The sequence below is a fragment of the Drosophila mojavensis genome, unplaced genomic scaffold, assembly GCF_018153725.1.
Source record: "Drosophila mojavensis isolate 15081-1352.22 unplaced genomic scaffold, ASM1815372v1 contig_19, whole genome shotgun sequence".
Classification (NCBI taxonomy): Eukaryota; Metazoa; Arthropoda; class Insecta; order Diptera; family Drosophilidae; genus Drosophila; species Drosophila mojavensis.
Genome location: NW_025318726.1, coordinates 3926168 through 3941347, shown reverse-complemented (window position 1 = coordinate 3941347; position 15180 = coordinate 3926168). Strand labels below are relative to the sequence as shown.

General features: G+C 42.8%; 1 protein-coding gene across 1 annotated transcript in view; it reads right to left on the bottom strand.

Annotated features, from left to right (window-relative positions):
• LOC6572143 (protein couch potato) overlaps positions 1-14974 on the bottom strand; it is a 66878-nt gene extending 51904 nt beyond the window's left edge. The window contains 3 exon segments of the mRNA XM_044007707.1: positions 12529-12873; positions 12913-13835; positions 14944-14974. Of these exon segments, the coding sequence (XP_043863642.1) occupies positions 12529-12873; positions 12913-13835; positions 14944-14974 (1299 nt within the window).
• Positions 14975-15180: the final 206 nt, after the last annotated feature.

Below are 15180 nucleotides of genomic sequence, written 5' to 3'. Positions count from 1 at the left end.
ACCTCGCATCAGCAGATAGACCAATCGATTAATCGATTCAATTTCGAAAACAATTCAATATCATGCAAAAGCCTTTGCTGCCTTAATAATTTAGTAATATGCGGTCTGAGTCTTGAAGCCGCTATGCAGCTTAAATATTTCTCCATGCTCGCTTTATATATCGTTGTCCTCTCATTGACCTTGATTTCTGCTATTTTTCTTAAATATTATTCTTATTTAGCTCTTAAAATGTTTCATTTATTAATAGTTGCATTTAATAAAATAAAATTTAATTGTTGGATTGCCTGACCTATTATTTGTCTCATTTTTCTGTAGTTTTCGGAAACTTTCAAGCTTTTATTATTATTTGTTTAATGAAATCAACTTAAAGCTTTCGATCTTCATATGCAGCTTTAAGTTGCACTGATTTGAGTAGCTTTAGGATGTACTTTGCATATTTATATTGGCAGCTGCTGTTCGGAACGTAGGAGCAGGGGCTCTGCTTGCATAAAACATCAAACGTTGTGCCAAAATGTGAAGGTCCCAGTGCGCGCTCGACCCACGCCCACACCCACGCCCACTCCTGTGACCACGCCCCCGCCCCAACAAAGCGCGAAATCGCACGCTAAACAAATAAGAGCAGCATGATGTGGCATATAAAAGCAGAAAATACCTTGCAATAAACCAGAGAGTAACTGAAACTGGGTCTACAAGCCCCTCCCAGCTCCCAGCTCCCAGCAATCCATTCACATTCGCGTTCTGCAGCTCGGCGAGTTATGGTTTGATATTCTTTTCTCTTTTTATTTTGGCATGCAGCGATTTCTTGTTGTTGTTGTTGTCGTTGTTTGGTTTGGGGCAAAATAAAATTGTATGTACAAAAAGCGCCCTAAAGTTGATTTCCGGTTTCCGCTCAAATGGCCGCCGCCTGCGCGTTCGTGTGAGAATTGTGTGCTGCCTGCAGCCTAACTGCAGGTGTTTGTATAACAGCCTCTGAATATGTATAAGAGTGTGTGTGTGGGTGCGAGTCCGTGTGTGTGTGGGTGTGTGTGTATGTGTGTCTACATTTTTCATATTTGATGATTGACTTTAACTGCCAGAGAAAACAAGCACACATACGAGCCAAAGCTGTTGCCATAAAGTGCTGGAATTTTTTGAATTCGTTTGGCTGCAGTTGTTAGCAGGGATTTCAGAGCAGCCATTATGACTGCGAGCGGAGGGCAGCTAATGATCCAACCGAGCAAAAATTTAAATCAGCGCGTTATCACAATATAAAAATGCCAAACCAACGGCAAATGATCGATGCAAGCTCGCCAAGACGGAGCTAAAATGATGGCCAGAGGAGAGAAAGGGGCAAACTGTAGGAGAATAAGTAGCAGGAGGAATGTGTAGGGGTGGAGGGGAAAGTGTGAGACGCCTGCCTTGACTGCACTTGCGTCTGCATTGCTCTGATGGACAGCCGCACATTGCCGCACTAATGAATGCCACTAAAGTGCGCACAGATCAAGCAGCAGCACGCGCCAAGCAGATTCCTTTCCCTCCCTCTCTCCCTCCCTCTCTCTCTGTCTCTCGCTCGCTTTATACTTGTTTGTATTTCTCTGTCTGGAGTTCGTCAAATGGCCAAACAATGGCCACAAATCTGCGGCGCCTATGCAACACATTGTCTACTCGGCTCGCCTGGCTGCCGTGGCATGTGGCACCGTCATTTGTCTTCGCAGCTGTTGCTCTGCTGAGCTGCTGAGCTGCTGAGCTGCTGGGACTGCCTGGCTGGCTGGCTGCTTGGTTGGATGGCTGGATGGCTCCCTTGTTTGCTAGGGTCCTGTGGCATGTGCCTTGCGTGTTGTCAACGCATTACACGGCAACATGTTCAACACATTAGCAGCTGAAGAGTGGGCACGGCGCAGCGCTGTTGCGGGCCATAAAACACGCATGTTGCTGCCTCTTGTTATGTGTTCAACAATTTTCCATTACTGCGCGCGCCCCCCAATCGGCCATTGGCACTCTTTACATTTGCAATTTGAGTGAAAATAAATAAAAACAAATTCAACCGCAGCGCGTGTAAATTAAATTTCAAATGGGGACAGCAGCGAGCAGCAGACTTCAGCCTATAAATTTTCAATTGATACTCCGGTCCTTCGGCCATTCCGATATAAATATTTAATTACATTTAACCTTTTTGCCAACCTAACCGCAAAACTTTCAAGTTGCAAGTATAAAAAAAAAAAAAAAAAAAAAAATACAAAAATAAAATTAAATAAAATAAAATCCCACGTAGAAATGGCGACAAAACACAAATGAAACTTCAATTATTCCACGTAAAGAATAAGCCAGCTACAATAGGCGTGGCCGGAACGTGAAAATGTCATTGAAAAAAAAGGAAAAGGAAAACGGTTAAGTTTGCTTCCTTTGGTCACGATCTGCTGTTTACATGGGACAAGGGACACGGGACACGGGACTCACTGGAACTTGGTTTGTTTGTTGGGCAGCGCTAAAAGCAACGTGTCTTTGCAGCTCACCTTCCCTCGGACTCACATGCTGCTGCCCCGGCCTCTCCCCTCACTTGTTTGTTTGCTGATTTGTTTGACTTGCGTGTCGATGATGACACAACACAAAAAGTGAGCAAACCCAGCCAACAAAGCGGCCAACGCGAGCCAAAGCAAACTCAACAGCTACAGGAATAACAAAAAAAGGAAGCGGAAGAAGAAGAAGCCGGCAGAGAATCAGGAGCAGGAACCGAAGCAGCGGCAAATCGGTAACTGAATTTTTCCGTTTATAAGCCAGGAAACCAACAGGAAAAAAATGGAAAATTTGTATGTAAAAAAAAAACTTATAATAATCATGAAAAGCACATCAGAGAGTGAGAGAGACAGGGAAAGAGAGGACAAAGAAATCAACAACTGACCCAAGCGGAAATTGTTGCAAATGTCAGCAACAATTTCATTCTCTGCATTTGGGTTTATTTTTTTCTCTGCTGTAGCGTATGCGTGTTTATTTTACTTTATTTATTGTGTATTACGTATACGCCGCATGCGTGCGACAGTGGGCGAGGCGGCCAGTGATGCATACCGATTGCCAGTTAACGGCACTTTCGACACGAAGCTCGCACAAAAATGCCCGAACGGGAGGCAACTGCCTGATGATTTAAGCACACAAATGATCACACACGTACACACACACACAGGCGCAGAATACAGGATGCAGGATACAGGAAGCGTGCGCTTATGGCAATACAATTGAGGGCGCTTAAATTCAATCGACGATAAGCAAAACTGGCACACAGCACAGAGTGAGAATTCAGCAAATTTATGGAATTTCAATTAACTGAAAATTATTTCAAATAGGTCTATTTTTGTTAGCGCGAGTTGGAACCTTGAGTTTATGATTAGATTTGCAGTTTAAATATAATACATACTAATCAGGTTCTTTGATGTCTATTTTATCCTCTTTTCTTTGTAATGAATTGAATATTGGAAACTAATACAAGGAATTTATGAATAATTGTATTACAAATGTTAAAGCTGAAGAGCGTTCAGTCTGCTCCCCTAAGCTCCCTACATTATATATGTCGTATCGGTATAGTCTTACTTTGTGGCGTTTAAATGTCAGTATGATATTATGACGTCGTGATTGCCTAAGGCCCAGGTATTAGAAAGAAAGTGATAGCTCCTACTTATTGAGCGAGTTGGCATCTGAGTGACAATTATTGTTATTATTATCTATATAAAACTATTATTATCTATATACTGTCACTAAGAGAGAGAGCGAGGGAGAGAGAGAGAGAGAGAGAGAAAGAGAGAGAGAGAGAGAGAGAGAGATAACTATAGCTGTTGCTGAACGTAGTTCCGGCTGTGGTTGAATGAAAGCATAGTGCATAGTGTAGCATTGATATCGATAATCATAATTACAACCAGAAATAAGTAGCTTGACAGAACAAGTGAAAAAAGGGACTGTCGGACGAACCAGAGCTTTTTAGAGCAGTAGGTCAATGGGAGATTAGAGAGAGGAGGACTACGGATAACTATAAATATATATACATCTATCGATATTTAACCATATCGATGGCGATGAGGCTGCCGATAGTTGGCGTGAGTGCAATGATCGTGAATAGCTTAAGCAGAAGATAAGATAAGCATTAGGTGCGGGAATAATTTAAGTAAAGAGCGAAATAAACCCTCCTAAACTAGCTAGGGAATGGAACAATACCGGGAACTCGTTTTTGCGCATAGTTATAGTGCAAGGCGTGAATAATATTTATTTATTTATTAATATATATTAATTAATTAAGAATAATTCTTTACATCGCCTTTTGACATTCTTTCTCTCATCGGTATTCGATATTCATAACTGCTTTTCACCTGGTTTGGCCAATTGGCAAATTGGGATTTCTATGTAATTTTCAGCATGTGACCTACATACAGACTGAATATTTCTCAATTTACGTAAAATGCACTCGACATTTTAGTCAGACAGCCAGAATGGCAGCACTGAATCGATTCATTCAATTTGGCCACGTCTCCTTCTGGAGGCTTTTTTCACTCGAAAATCAATTCCGTAGAAATATTTGTTTGTTTGTGTTGCGTGTATCGATGTTTTGCAAATTCCATTCTTCAGTGCTGTGCAACACGCTGCGTATGCGTAATATTCGCAATTGAAAAGAGCAAATGCTTTAGACATAGCGTGTGCCATTCAAGCTGGGCTCAGCCAAAGGATATTCCCCTAATTAGATATCGCCGTCGCGCTTTCTTGGCACCGTTCGCCTGCCCTCCGTTACCCCAACCCGTTGCTTCTTCTTTCCATCTTTGCCAATTTCATTTATGAGCCGTTTGCATGTTGTCGATTTGATGGCAGCTCGTAAACGGGGCAACGGCAAAACAACAATTGGCCGAGCAACAGCTAATGAGCTATAAAAAACGATAGAGAGAGAGAGAGAGAGAACAAGAACAGAGAAAAGCGAGCGAAAAAAGCGACTTAATGAACGATAGGAGCGAAACAGCCGCTGGCGCCAATGATGACGAAACGCGCTAGAAGGATAATGACCAAGGTGTTAAATGTGGCCGCAGGGCTGAGCAAGGCGCTAAACCGGATCAAGGGATATTAATGATGCAATTCTGCAATTCACCTCAGACGCGTTTGCGGGAAATTCATTGCGCACTTTCATAATTAAGAGTTATGGTTACTACGGGAGTGGGAGTGGTAGAGGAAGAGGGAGAGGGAGAGGGCAAACATGTCCTGCTGTGGTGCCGAGCAAACAGAACTTATTAATTTCTGCATTATTTAAGCGTGTAATTTATGTGCACAGTTTGCATTTTTAATTGCATTACACGGTGTGCGGTTAATGCATGTTAAATGCATGCCATCGACACGGAGCGCCAAAGAGAGAGAGAGGGAGAGTGAGAGAGAGGGAGAGGGAGAGCGGAAGAGAGTAGCTCTGACAAGGAAGAGCATGTGAGACAACTGTAATATGCTCGTTTGTTTAATTAATTGAACTTTAATCAGCGACAGCTGTCATATGCGCTCGCTATACGCTGAATATATCAGAACGTTGATTTTCATTTTTTATACCCTGAACCCATTGAAAATGGGAAATCAGGGTATAATGGTTTTGTGAAAAGTATGTAACAGGCAGAAGGAATCATCGCAGACCCCATAAAGTATATATATTCTTGATCAGGACGACGAGCTGAGTCGATATAGCCCTGTCCGTCTGTCCGTCTGTCCGTCCGTCCGTCCGTCCGTCCGTCCGTCCGTCCGTCCGTATGAGCAAAAGGATCTCAGAAGATATAAGAGCTAGAGAGCTGAAATTTGGCATGCATACTCGTGTATACCATAGGCAGTACAAGTTTGCTTTATTTTTTCGATAACTCATCCGATAACTTTTTTATCGAGAATAATCGAAAAATCGACTTGGTTTTTTCAGCCTAGTTTGAATACTTTTAGACCTGGAGACTTCAAATTTGCGTTGTATATAAAGTTAATGGATACATAGATTTTGCCATTTACAGATTTTGGATACCACGCCCCCTTCGCCCCCAATTTGTAAAAAACGCATTTCAAGTACTAGAGACTTGTGCTTTGGAATGTACACATATTTTACACACATGATTACGCTCTGAAAGTTTCATTAAGATCGTATGTCTACAAAAGAAATTATTCAACAAATAAATTCTCATAATATTGCCCACATTGCAGCGCAGCCCAAGCGCAGCCGCTGCTTACTGCGCAGTCAGCAGAGCGCGTGCTTATAAGTGCATGTGTATGTATGTGTGCATAAAAGAAGTCCAGACTGATTAGAATATCAGCTTGGAGGGTTCAGGGTATCTCCTAGTCGAGCAGTCTCGACTGGAGCCTTCTTACTTGTTATTATTTTTTTTTATTTTCACTGAAAAGGTCAGCAAAAAATGTAAATCGAATCCAATCGAATCGAATCGAGTCGGCATTCACTTAAAGCCCGCTTGCTCTTTGCGCAATTAACTTAAGTCTGGCACAAATTGTTTCCGATAACATCTTTCAGTTGCGGCCTTTATAATAATTTCATTTAACGCCAAATTGTCTAAGGCGGAATTGAATAAGACTCTTGCACAAAAGAAGAACTCGAAAAAAGGGAAAAAGAAGGCGGATAGAGCAAAGGACACCAGGCGAAGGTGCTGAGCAAAGCGAGCACTCGAAGTATTTTGAGTGGATATTGGCGAAACACAAAATGACGCGCAGCCTGTCCAGAGCTTGACTTAAGTACTTAACGCTTAGCAGACCAAAATTGTTTCAGGCACTTTAACTGCTCACTTGGGTTATTCCTTTAATCTTGGTTCCTTTTTCTAGCTCCAACATTTTTCTATAATTCGTAATTGAACAAGTAGAATGTATGAAATTTTTTGGTGTACCTAAAAATATTTAAATATTAATAATTTGCATTTGCATTGCAACTTTTCTATAATATAAAAAAATTAATAAAATTTTATTGTTATTTATTATTATATATATTTACTATTATTTTGTTTTTCATATATTTTTAATTTTATTTTTTTTAATGAATTGCTAAGTTAATTCTTGCTCCATCCATAATCTATTTATAATGGGTTGTATTTATTTTTATTCTTGAGTATATATACTCTGGCTGAAAATTCTGCACTGAAATGTTTTCTATGCCTGATAAAAACAACAGTTAGAGATGATCACGTTTCGCCTCACGCTCACATCTCTAGCTGGCCCTTGTTGTATCTGTGGAGCAACTCGGTTTGGCGTGCGCTATCGGAAAAGGCAATCGAACAAATTCCTGCATCCTGGCCGCCAATTGTGGCCGGCTGAAATGGCGCTCAGCATTTCTTAGGCACTTGCCGGCACTTCCGCCGTCTGCACTTGAGCGCCAAATTGTGAGCCATTAGGGCGTCAAGTGGCGAAGGGGTTCGAGGGGCCGGGCTGGGCTACTACTGCAGTTGAAATACGGAAAATGGCTTAAAAGCCTTGTCACAAAACTCTTTTTATTTTGGCATTTAAAAACGGGCGCAAACAAAAACGCAAAAATGGCAAAACAAAATACTTAACGTTGACATTTCACTTAGCGAAAACGAACGAGGGGCAACCGCTTATTTACTTCTATGTGTGTGTGTGTGTGTGTGTTTATGTATTGGAGTGCGGGTGTGTGTGTGTGTGTATGTGTATCCAAACCCCTGGGGACATACAAAAGTTGTTTAGAAATTCATTGAGCCAAAAGTTGGTTCGCTTGCCCCAATCGCCTTGTCTGCAATATTTGCTCTCTAGCCAGGCTCCGCTCTCTCTCTCCCTCTGTCCCACTGTGCCCCTCTCTTTCTCTATCGGTCGCTTGCGCTACTGGTATATTTATAGCTGTGGCGTATGTCAAGGCGACAAATAAATTTTTGGACAGCAATTTCATGCAACGTGCCGAGCAGCAGCAGAGCAACCAAAATAAAAACAACATAAAATAGCAGCAGCAGCAAAATGTTGATTTGCATTTGCCACACAACAGACACTGCGAAGCAGGAGTCGCCACACCAGCCGCAAGGCTCAAGAGGCAGCCAACAATTCGCGTCGTATTGCATGGCGTTGCCAGCTGCAACAGTTGCTGCTGGCTGCGCGGCATTGCCAGCTGCCAGTGCAAAGGTTAAGGCTGATTTGCAGCGACACCTGGCGGTCAGCCTGGACACTATGCAACTTTGTTTGCATGCGACAACATGATAAAGCACAAAAATGTCAAACTGCAAAACTAAAACTAACTCAGGAAATAACAACAGAGTGCGGGAGAGAGAGAGAGGGGCAGCAGAATAAGAGGGAAAGAGAGATGGAGAGAGAGAGAGAGAGTGAGTGTTGCAAAAGAAAGAGCATTTTGACAGCTATTTTGCCACTTGGCAATTTCCTCCGTCGAGACTACATGACAAAAATTGCAGAGTATGCTGCAGGGCGGAAGAGGTGGTGCAGTGGTGCGATGGGAGTGGGGATGGGGGTGTTAGTACGTTGCGGCCGTACGTTAGGTAAAGCAAATTTTTCTTGTCGAAAACTCTGGCAGAAAGTTAAAAGTTTAATTGTGCGCAACGCTTAAAATGCAAACGCTGCAGCGCGCTGGACAGCCCGAGCAGGAGGCAGGAGGCGGGCAGGAGGCGGGCAGGAGGCGAGGCGGAGTGAAACATCTGTGACAAGTTTTATTAAGTTTATTTTATATTTTTGCATTCGTGCGTGGCGTTGCGAGAGGGGCAAGGGAGGGGGAACGGGTTAACGACGTGCTGCCACAAACTTGTCGGCTGGCACTCTGGGCGGATAGAGAATGGCGCTTTGTTGCAACTTTGATAAAATCAAATGTGGAAGCTGCAAATAGACGACAGGGCATGGCCGGGCATGGGATGAAGGGCTGCCATGTTGTCACACACACACTTTTTATGGTAGGTTGCACACACTTGACTGCCCAATGGCCTTTGCAAGACGCAGCTGAAACTGCGCCCGGGCCGGACAATGGCCACTTGAAGCTCCGGCCAGCGCGCTCATAAAACGTTTAAGTGAGAGAAAAGAAGTGGAGCTGTAGCTGAAGCTGGAGCTGCAGCTGCATCTGCTGGAGCGACAGGTAATGCATATCCTTGAGGGCAGCTCGTCGGGTGTGTGTGAAATATTTAAGTGCCATCAGTTGCTGTCATACTTTTTTAATTGACTTATCAATAATTCATGCAGAGCCACACTCGCACAAACAGAGCGTACACTGAGAGAAACACAGAGCGAGAGAGAGTGGGAGGGAGACAGACTGTATATGGTAGTGTTATTCATAAATACAAATGAAGGCAGTGGCTGGGCGCGAATGCGAGAGGTGAGAAAAGTGCGAGAGACTCGAGGCTCCGTTTGTCCAGGCCGACGACTCGCCTTGGATTTACACACACACGCACAAAAGTGAGTGCAGTACTGTTATGCAAGATGGCGCCATCAACACACAAATACTCGAAACGTTTAATCCTTAAACTGCATACACAAGAAGAAAAATGTATTACAAGATTTATTTGATATATTTATATTTTCACCTATAGTATTTAAAACATATTCATTAAGTAATTTATTTTTTAGTTTTTGTATATCTATCTATCTGAAAATGTTCATTCAATTTTCATTCTTTGTTGTTTAATAATTTTGATTTATTTATATATACATATATGTATATATACTAATTTAGTAGATGATTTCAGAATTTGTTTTTAAGTTTTCTTAAATTGTGGTTTGATATTTCCCTATCAAATTATGCTAGATGGCACTTCTAATGCGATCCTTCAACTTTGCTTTATTTACTTTTTAGTATTTTATCTTAAAAAATTATACATTTATTGTTCGATAATTTTTATTATTTTTTATAAAATATTCTATTTTTCTGTTTAAGCAATTTAATTGGGAATTTATAATCATAAATATGTTTTATTATTTGTTTAGATTTTCTTGTTATTATCTATAGAAAATTCATCGAATTGCATACGTAATGGGCTTTATAAGTTGTAACAGATTTTTGCCAGTGTTATTCATATTTAATTTGATTAATTCAAGTGATATGTGAGTTAATTCGCTTTCAGAATTACTGCTGCAAATATTTTACGTTCTCGCGCTCATCTTTATCTTGTGCTCCACTTTTGGCAATTTCAGCTGCAGTCCAAAGTGGAGGAACGTGATTGATGCATTTTTAATGCGCTTTTTGGAGCATCGTTTCGCACTGCAGCCGTGGAAGGGGTTGACGGAGGAGTTGTTGTGATTGCGCATTCATTTGAAAAATGCAATTGTGGCTGCGCGACCATTAAAAAACCTTTAAATAAATTTTAGTTGACATCTCGCGCAGAACAGCAGCAGCAGCAGGAGGAGTGCATCATAAATATTATTTGAGAAACATAATCAGGGCAAAGGTTGAGGACGCTAAACAAAAGCAACGCAGCAGAGCATTATGCGTCAAGGATAAAATCAAATTTAACGCATCGCTTGCATTTCTGCAAGGGCTGCACAAGACGGCGGAGGAGCTGGAGGAGGTGGAGGAGGCGAAGGAGGAGGATTATGAGGATGTAGAGAGTCTTCTGAATGCTTTGAGTTTCGGTTATGCTCTCTCTGGGCTGCTTAAAGAAAGGCCACGTAGCACTTGACATGAGCAGAGACAAGCACACACACACACACACACACACACATATGCACTCTCGCAGAGGAGGGCGTTTAAGTAAGAGAATTTGAGGCGTGGGGCTGGGGCGTTGGGCACGTGCCGTCGGCTTACGCGCCGTTTGCGCTGTGGGAAGCCGTCGCCATATGAGAAAAAGCAGCGTGAAAAATGTGTAGCACAAGACAAGGCGCATAATCAAAAGTAAAGCAGCCAAAGCAGGGCCAAAGCAGCCCCCATGCACGGCGCAGCCTTTGCTGAGGATGAACATGCTGAGACTGCTGCGCTCTGGCCAACGTAATGCAATATTTCAAGCCACCAAGAGCAACAAAAAATATGAAAAGAAAAACAAAAACCATGCCACCAAAATCTTTCGCCCGAGCTGCTGGCTGATGCAACCAGCGCATGCAGCTCTACATGGGCACTGGGAATGGGACTATACATATACATATATTAATATGTGTGTACGTATGTGTGTGTGTGTGTGTGTGTGTGTATTATAATACATGCACTTCAGATATCGATCATGAACTTGTTTGCCAACGCTTTATTATGTGCGCTTGCACTTTCGCCGTGTTACTGAAATGTTATTCGATTTCATTAACTTGCCAAGAATAATATTGTATGTAACCTATAACAGATTCATTCTAGAGATGTTAAAGCCAGATTCTGTTTGTATCGTGTTGCTTAGAGAATAACTGAAACAACTCTCGTAATGAACCAATCCTCGAGTGTGAATTAGGGAAATATAAAGTAGCTTATATTAGATAACTTAAACCAAGAAAAAACATGATATGTACTCCTACTCATTAGTATTTAAACATAATAAACTCAGACTGCAGGGAATTAGTTTTCATAGCTGTTGAAATGGCTGACGGAACCGCCGATAGTATCCATGGTTGCAATCATCGTGTGTCAGCACTATCGATGGTTCTTGAGCTCTACTTCATATAATATGTGTATATATATATATATATATAATATATATGTGTATATATAATATATGTGAGTGTATGTTATACTTATATGAATTTAGAAACTATAATGTAGAATATTGCATTACATTTTATTATTATTATAGATTGTACTTTAATGTTAGCTATAAGTTCTATGTAAGAAGAGCGAATTTGAAAGATATCAAAGCTACAAAATGATGAAAGCATAAAATAATTAAATTATCAAGATGAAAGTGAAACCTAGTAAATTTGTTTACTTTTTTATTCAATTTTAATTGCAATAACACAAATATCCGAAATGTATTATTGTTTCTACTCAAAACAAAAACAGAATTTCTCGTATGTCTAAGTGATACAGTAGAATCCCGATAATTCGAATGGTTTTTATTCGATTTACACTGAAATTCAAATTATCGAGAATTATTAAAAACTAACTTCTTTCAAGGGGATAGAATTTTTTTCGGGCTATCGCGATTCTCGATTTAGGGGGTACAAATTACCGAGACTCGACTGTTTAAAGAAACTTATATTTTTTTCATGTAAAATAATTATATTTTCATATCAGGGAAACTGCTTTCACAAACTAGAATTTTTTTTAGTTTCCAAGATAATCTATCAGTTTCTAACTTTATTCTCTGCGGTGTCATCGCACAGACACTTTATTTTGACATTACCTGTGGATTGATCCACTCGCCTGTTAACTACCTTTGCGCTGCCAACTCGAAACCTGATGCTAAGCCAATATTTCATTGAAGAACTTGGCATTGTATTGTTCATTGGATCAGCCGATTGCTGCTCGAGCGACGGTGGGGCGCAAATCGAGTTTGATGACTATTTCGCTCGAAAAAAGTGTTGCCTGGTTGTTTGCTTTCGTTTGTCTTTTGCGTATTACCGTAATCCCTAAGCTGTCTCGCAGTTGGCTCGGCATAACACGAGCCCTGTCTGCATTGTGATTGTAACGGGGGTTTGGGACGTGGCACTTACCTCTTCCTCGTTGCTGGCCGTGTTCACGGAGTCCATGCTCTGTGAGAGTCCCAGCGGGGCGAGCGCCATTTGATTTTCCATTATGCTGGCTTCTCTGCTTATTGCTGTCGCTGCTGTTGCTGCTGTTGTTGTTGTGTTGGTGTTGTTGTTGTTGCTGTCGCTGGCGACTGTTGCTGCGGCACTGGCACTGCCTGCCGGCGAGGGAGTCGTCGGCGCCGACTCGTGCGACTGTGACTCGTGCGTGGAGCTGCCCGGGGAGTTGGTATTGTTGCTGCTGTTGACTGTTGTTGCTGCTGCTGCTGCTGCTGTGGCAACACTTAGCGCAGTGGTTGCTGCTGGTGTGTGCTGGGCAGCTGCTGCTGCGGCGGCTGAGCTGCTCTGTTGCTGCTGCTGCTGCTGTTGGTGCTGCTTGTTGGTGTTGCTGTTGCTCAGCACCAAGTGCTGCTGTTGCTGCTGTGGTGCGTACTGTGCGTGAGCGTGTCGCAGCTGATATCCACTATAATGGGCAGGCGCTTGCTGCTGCTGCTGCTGTTGCTGTTGGTGCTGGTGCTGCAGCACCGCCACGTGCTGCTGCTGCTGTTGCTGATGCGCCGCGGCAGCTGCAACGGCCGAGTGCTGTAGATGCTGGTTGAGCAAGGCAGCGGCGGCGGCTGCCTGATTGAACTGGGCCAAACGCTGCTGCTGCTGCTGCTGTTGCTGCTGCTGCTGGTGTTGCTGGTGTGCGTAGGCAACCTGCTGTTGCTGTTGCTGCTGCTGCTGCTGCTGTTGCTGGTGGTGCGCGGCTACGGCGGCCGCAAACTGTGTGGGGTGTGCAAAGCTCAGCTGATGGCCCTTGAGCGCTGCGGCTGCTGCTGCTGCGGCGGCGGCGGCGGCTGCTGCTGCTGCTGCTGCCGGCGAGGTGGCGTACTGCAGATGGGCACCGGGCGCGGCAACTGCTGCTGCTGCGGGCACGGGCAGCACCGAAACGGCGGCGGCGCACTGGCGCTTGGGCGACGGCGACAACACCTGTGGGGCACTCGCTGGCGTTTGCGGCAGCGTCGGCCTGCGTTTAATCGCAATCGACGAAATGGTGATGGCTTTTTCAAACACTGGCCGCTGGTGTTGTTGGTTGTCGATGGGCGTGGTGTTGGTGTTGGTGCTGGGTATTATGGAGGCTGCTGTCGATGCTGCTGTCGTCAGCGTTGGCGGCGTCGGCGTCGGCGTCGTTGTCACTGCGGGCAGCAGTTGCAATTGTGGTTCGGCGATATGGAGCAGATGGTGATGGCTGCCCAACAGGCTCTGGTTCTGATAGTTGGCTATGTTGGCGACTCAGTTAACCTGCAAGACAAACAAAGCCAAAGAAAACAACATTACTACAACATGAATGACAATCGAGAGCTGTCTAAAATAGGTCAAAAGTTTGACATTGACATTGACATGACAGACCACAACTCAAGAGAGAGCATCGGAAATCGATGCAATCATTATATTAGCTCAAAATGAATGATGGAATCGTCCGCTGTGCAACTGCGAGTCAAATTTGTATACATAAATCAAATCTGACACCAGCAGTTGACAAATTGGAATAGAATTATTAAAGATAAACATTATTTTATCATACCAGCTAATAATACAATAACAAAATATAAGTAGACTACTAGTTGAATCCGTTTTGAGAATCTCTATCATCATATCATATATATAATAAACTATTTTAAATAATAAAGAAATGCTTTATCAATTATTAATTTAAGCCTAGACTTTAGTTCTCTTGCATTCAGTTACTTAATTTTAATAAAACTGTGCGTGCGATAATCACTTTCAATCTGAGCTCTGAATCGAACCAGTTTGGCTCGACGTCAAGGCAGGTTATATAAAAGTTGACTGGAACGAATTGTAAATTTATTGAAAAGGAAAAGAAAAACAGAAACAAGAACAGCAGAGTTCAAGAACAAAGACTGTGCCTGTGCTAGAATAATGATATGCCAGAGAGCAGCTCATAGAAAACTGAGTCAAATGAAAGAACAAACAGCATGCAAATTGTGTAGGTCAGTCACAGAGCCACAGAGCAAGAGAGAGACTCTGCTGGCAGCAATTCTTGCTGCGTATATAACTCTATTTGGCTGTCGGTTATCACTGGCAGCCATCGAGCGACGCCGCAGCTGCTTGCTGCTTGCTGCTGGCTGCTGGCAAGAAAAGAATCTGAATACAGTTGAATGGGAATAGCAGCAGCAGTAGCAACAGTAAGGCAAATAAACAAATGAAAACACACACACACGCAGAGAGAAGGGGAATGGAACAGGCATACATATGTATAGACAGTCGAGTGTAAGCGCAGCAACTTGAAAATTGAGCTGACAACAAACCCAAATTGTATTTAAAGAATATGCACATAACTAAAGCTGAGTATCCATAGATACATATGTATACACATACCGTGCGCTACATGCAATATAATAGTCGCCATTGTGCACCAAATATATGCACATATTTGAGCACAATACACAGCCAGGGCTATGAATGCGGATTATAATGGCGCCATCGCACCAACCAAGTGCTAAGGACACGCGGCAACAAGCGACAAACGACTCGAATATGTCGCCCATCGACGCCTGCGTATCTTTATCTGTATCTGTATCTGTATCTGTATCTGTGGGATGGCAGGTTTCTAAG